General features: G+C 37.1%; 1 protein-coding gene across 1 annotated transcript; it reads left to right on the forward strand.

The window, feature by feature from the left end:
• Positions 1–1,481: 1,481 nt before the first annotated feature.
• On the forward strand, positions 1,482–2,138 carry LOC106470577. The gene has a single exon (XM_013931141.1). It carries the CDS (start codon positions 1,482–1,484, stop codon positions 2,136–2,138), a length of 657 nt encoding a protein of 218 aa, XP_013786595.1.
• The last annotated feature ends 4,207 nt before the right edge of the window (positions 2,139–6,345 follow it).

The raw sequence follows: 6,345 nt of genomic DNA on the forward strand, positions 1-6,345 counted from the left end.
CTGTAGAGAGTGAGGATTCTGGATTACACCATTCCACTAGACACCATCAGACAATGTGGGTGCTGACATACACCACTGTAAGCCATCAGAGATTAAGGATTATGGAATACACCAGTCAACTAGACACCACCAGACAACGTAGGTGCTGACATACACCACTGTAAGCCATCAGAGAGTAAGGATTCTGGATTAGACCAGTCCACTAGACACCATCAGACAATGTGGGTGCTGAAATACATCACTGTAAGTCAGTAGAGAGTGAGTATTCTGGATTACACCAGTCCACAAGACACCATCAGACAATGTGGGTGCTGACATACACCACTGTAAGCCATCAGATAGTAAGGATACTGGATTACACCATTCCACAAGACACCATCAGACAATGTGGGTGCTAAAATACACCACTGTAAGCCATCAGAGATTAAGGATTATGGAATACACCAGTCAACTAGACACCATCAGACAATGTGGGTGCTGACATACACCACTGTAAAACATCAGATAGTAAGTATTCTGGATTAGACCAGTCCACTAGACACCATCAGACAACGTGGGTGCTGAAATACACCACTGTAAGACATCAGAGATTAAGGATTCTGGATTAGACCAGTCCACTAGACACCATCAGACAATGTGGGTGCTGACATACACCACTGTAAGCCATCAGATAGTAAGGATTCTGGATTAGACCAGTCTACTAGACACCATCAGACAATACAGGTGCTTAAATACACCGTAATGCACTATCTAACAGGATGATGAAATGCGTCATTACAAATCATCCGCTAGGGTGTTGAAATTACACCATTATGTACCTATACAGATGGTTATGAAGCATACTACTACACATCATAAAATAGTGTGTAAAAATATGCATTACAGTAATGATATACACCAGGTACACTCTCGTATTTAAATTTTAACACATACAGAAGTTGAAAGAAACGAACACATTGTATATCAGATACCAAATGGTATTTTGCTACTAAATTAAATATGTAATATTGCTAAGTACAGATATGAAACGTAATTTTTCTAACAAATCGATTTGCATACAAGACGCAAGTGAGTCAATTTAAAATATGTTTTGTTTTCTACGAAGAAGAAAAAAAATTAGCATCAGAGAATACGTGTTTATTATTTTTCATGCAAGTATGATACCATCCAATTTATGAAGCTAAACAATAAAGTTATTTTCTTTGTTCTTCTCTTCGAAAAAACAAACAATTTTCTTCGAAACAATCGCTCATTGTGACCTGCAGAAGCTATATACACCGTAGTCACAACTTCAGATGTTATGTATACTGTAGTCACACCTTCAGAAGTTATGTACACTGTAGTCACACCTTCAGAAGTTATGTGCACTGTAGTTGTACTTTCAGAAGTTATATACACTGTAGTCACGCCTTCAGAAGTTATGTACACTGTAGTTGTACTTTCAGAAGTTATGTACACTAGTAGTCACACCTTCAGAAGTTATGTGCACTGTAGTTGTACTTTCAGAAGTTATATACACTGTAGTCACGCCTTCAGAAGTTATGTACACTGTAGTCACACCTTCAGAAGTTATGTACACCGTAGTCACAACTTCAGAAGTTATGTATACTGTAGTCACACCTTCAGAAGTTATATACACTGTAGTTGTACTTTCAGAAGTTATGTACACTGTAGTCACACCTTCAGAAGTTATGTACACTGTAGTTGTACTTTCAGAAGTTATGTACACTGTAGTTGTACTTTCAGAAGTTATATACACTGTAATCACGCCTTCAGAAGTTATGTACACTGTAGTTGTACTTTCAGAAGTTATGTACACTGTAGTCACACCTTCAGAAGTTATGTACACTGTAGTCACACCTTCAGAAGTTATGTACACTGTAGTCACGCCTTCAGAAGTTATGTACACTGTAGTTGTACTTTCAGAAGTTATATACACTGTAATCACGCCTTCAGAAGTTATGTACACTGTAGTCACACCCTCAGAAGTTATATACACTGTAGTCACACCTTCAGAAGTTATATACACTGTAGTCACACCTTCAGAAGTTATATACACTGTAGTCACACCTTCAGAAGTTATGTACACTGTAGTCACGCCTTCAGAAGTTATATACACTGTAGTCACACCTTCATAAGTTAAATACACTGTAGTCACACCTTCAGAAGTTGTGTACACTGTAGTCACACCTTCAGAAGTTATATACACTGTATTTGTACTTTCAGAAGTTATATACACTGTAGTCACATCCTCAGAAGTTATATACACTGTAGTCACACCTTCATAAGTTATGTACACTGTAGTCACACCTTCAGAAGTTATGAACACTGTAGTCACACCTTCAGAAGTTATGTACACTGGTGTCTAGCGTTATAAGTTCGCAGACACCCTGCTGTGCAACTGAGGGGGACACGTTCGACAAAAAAGTTTAGTGAATAACATAAAAAAAAATGATAGATAAAGCCCTAGTAATTTCAAACAGTGGTCCTGTCTTTATTAGAAGATGGAAGGTAGGTCCACCTGTCCAAAGCTCTACGTAGTTCATCGTTTTAATGTGATTTTTAAAAGTTGAATAGTATTTTAGTATATGAAAATATATGAACATTGTAGAATTTTTAGGCTTAAATTTTTGTTTCACCTTCAAACGTCATAAACATTCTGATTTCAGGTCCAATATTAATATTTGTTCAGTTTAGAAATGATTGCTCAAACTCAGGGGTCGGGGGGGGGGGACACTTGCATGGGTCACGATATATGGATTCGTAGTTACTACGTCACATTAAAAAATATCTCCGTGTAAATGACCATATCATCGGAAAAGTATCCAAGCAAACAGTACCAGAAGAACAAAATAGGCACGTAACATAAATTATAGTGAGTTGTTTCACTTCTATGGATTCGCTGAGTGAGTGGGTGTATGGGTGCGAGAAGAGGGCTTAATTTCATGGGGGATAATAAAGCTTGTGAACACCTGCCCTTGTGAAACAGTTCATAATTATGTTTTCTTAATTCTTTATGTCTGATATTCATGAATACGTTTCTTTAAGAAACATTTCATCAATTTGAAACAAATTTGGTGAAAACTTATAGCTAGCAAGTACGCCAATTAAAGAAGGTTTTATCGTATAAGACAAGGTTTTATATTAAGTGTCATTCGGCAGCGTCATAACCTATGGCTATAATGTCTAAATTTCCGAAATAAAAGGTAGCAGAAAAACATGATCTGTATATTTGGATCTAGAAATTTAGGACTATGTTAAGCCTTACTTTTTTGTTAGTTAACACAATATGCTGTCTTGGTACAACGTTCCACCTGATCAATTGAAAGTATGTACAGTCCGGTACTTGTGGTTTCGTTAGACACGCTGAGGGTTTCGGAACAATGGAGTTAAAGAATTAGAAAAAAATGTGGGGCTTGAAAGTGTCGTTTTTCAAAAACAAAAAAAAAATGGTAGTATTTTTCATGTACAACTTGTAGTTGCCTGTTAATTGTAATAATGAAATGTCTAGACTTCAAAAGGGGTGATGTATATCTCTTGTCACTTCACTATAAAACACACTGACTTTTCCTTGATGTGCCATCACCAACATTAGGTTTCGTTGCGGCTAAACGTAAGGTTACCACAGAACAGACCTCACGCCGACTGCCGCTAGCTAACAACCTTCTAGTTTATCCGCTGTCGACTCATGATAAATCGCCCTCAAGCTCCGGTTTGCATCCTAATGAAACTCTCCTGTCGGTTGCGTTAGCGATGCTGCCGGCCCTTCCACGAAGAAACACGGGGAGGTTGCAAGGCCTGAGATCCCGAACAATGGTTTCTAATCGGCGAAGCCACATGCCACACCATGACTTTAATGAATTGCAGAACGCAGGGTGCATGCAAAATATGTTCCCAGATGGCGCGAACCCCCCAGTTTTTTCATCATGTGTCAGTATTATTTATAGGTTTGTGCTTTTTTTTTAACCATCTCTGGCCAAGACCAGAGTACAAGTTTATGAATTTCATATCTTTCTAAACGAAGTATGCTTTGATTTTCAAACACTCTGTGGAGAAGAAAAACAGAAGAAACTGAATCGTCTTCTACAGCTTCTCTACAGTACATATCTTAGAATCTTCTTCCATAGCTTCTCTACAGTACAAAACTTAGAATCTTCTTCTACAGCTTCTCTACAGTACAAAACTTAGATCTTCTTCTACAACTTCTCTACAGTACAAAACTTAGAATCTTCTTCTACAGCTTCTCTACAGTACATATCTTAGAATCTCCTTCTACAACTTCTCTACAGTACATATCTTAGAATCTTCTTCTACAACGTCTCTACAGTTTATATCTTAGAATCTCCTTCTACAGCTTCTCTACAGTACATATCTTAGAATCTCCTTCTACAACTTCTCTACAGTACATATCTTAGAATCTTCTTCTACAACTTCTCTACAGTACATATCTTAGAATCTCCTTCTACAACTTCTCTACAGTACATATCTTAGAATCTTCTTCTACAACTTCTCTACAGTACATATATGTTAGAATCTTCTTCTACAACGTCTCTACAGTTTATATCTTAGAATCTCCTTCTACAACTTCTCTACAGTACAAAACTTAGAATCTTCTTCTACAGCTTCTCTACAGTACATATCTTAGGATCTTCTTCTACAACTTCTCTACAGTACATATCTTAGAATCTTCTTCTACAACTTCTCTACAGTACATATCATAGGATCTTCTTCTACAACTTCTCTACAGTACATATCTTAGGATCTTCTTCTACAGCTTCTCTACAGTACATATCTTAGAATCTTCTTCTACAACTTCTCTAAAGTACATATCGTAGAATTTTCTTCTACAGCTTCCCTACAGTACATATCTTAGGATCTTCTTCTACAGCTTCTCTACAGTTTATATCTTAGAATCTTCTTCTACAATTTCTCTACAGTACATATCGTAGAATCTTCTTCTACAACTTCTCTAAAGTACATATCTTAGAATCTTCTTCCACAGCTTCTTTACAGTACATATATTAGAATTTTCTTCTACAGCTTCTCTACAGTACATATCGTAGAATCTTCTTCTACAGCTTCTCTACAGTTTATATCTTAGAATTTTCTTCTACAGCTTCCCTACAGTACATATCTTAGAATCTTCTTCTACAGCTTCTCTACAGTACATATCTTAGGATCTTCTTCTACAACTTCTCTACAGTACATATCGTAGAATCTTCTTCTACAGCTTCTCTAAAGTACATATCGTAGAATTTTCTTCTACAGCTTCCCTACAGTATATATCTTAGGATCTTCTTCTACAACTTCTCTACAGTATATATCTTAGAATCTTCTTCTACAGCTTCTCTACAGTATATATCTTAGAATCTTCTTCTACAGCTTCTCTACAGTATATATCTTAGAATCTTCTTCTACAGCTTGTCTACAGTAGATATCTTAGAAATGATTAAATGTGGTCAAGCGTTTTCCGGGAATGCTCGCGCACTGTGTGGATATTTACACCCCACTGTGCCTATACGACAAGAAGGAAGACATTTGGAACAAAGACTTCTTTTCAAGTTCACATTTTTAGTTACTTCGTTTCGGTTCTATCCTACAACCTCCGCCGACAAGCGAGCTAATTTCCACCACTCTGTGTGCCACGGTCTCGCTCAATCATGGGATTGTTTGTGCTCAAGGAACCAAAGAAAATGAGCACATCCTTGCTGTCAACTCCACAGGAGACAAATGGGTTGTATCGCTTTGCACAACTTCTCTGTTTCGCAGCAAAGCCTCCTGCTCAGGGATGTCTGTCATTTCCCATTCGGCTGACTTAATGTCACACAACTTTGATCATTTGCCTGAGTTGCCTTCTTAACTTCATAAAAGTCGTTTCTTGTAAAACTCTCGCAAATATTTAAGGTAAATATTCAACAAGATGATGCTATAGCAATAAATAGATCTAAAAAAAAAATTGCCAAGCAACAATTAATCGATCCCCTTCCCTCCCTCCCCCTTAGAGTATATGTCTTAGTTTTCCCAGTAAAAGCTTTCATGCAAATATTTGAACTAAGAAAAAAAAAACAAATATGTGAAAAATAAACGTAAAAAAACATGTTGGAGTAGATTTTGTGTGAGAAAAGACTGGTAAATAATATATAATCGATGTGCTGTATAGCCCAGCTAAAGTATGTTAATATTTATACCCGAGTCCCCCGGTGGGACGGCGGTAAGTCTATGAATTTACAACGCTAAAATTAGGGGTTCAATTCCCCTCGATGGACACAGGCAGACAGCTCGATGTGGCCTTCCTGTTAAAAACGTACACATTAATGCCCGGAATTGAAATGTAAAAAATTAATA

This window comes from Limulus polyphemus, unplaced genomic scaffold, assembly GCF_000517525.1.
Source record: "Limulus polyphemus unplaced genomic scaffold, Limulus_polyphemus-2.1.2 Scaffold4095, whole genome shotgun sequence".
In the NCBI taxonomy this organism is placed as follows: Eukaryota; Metazoa; Arthropoda; class Merostomata; order Xiphosura; family Limulidae; genus Limulus; species Limulus polyphemus.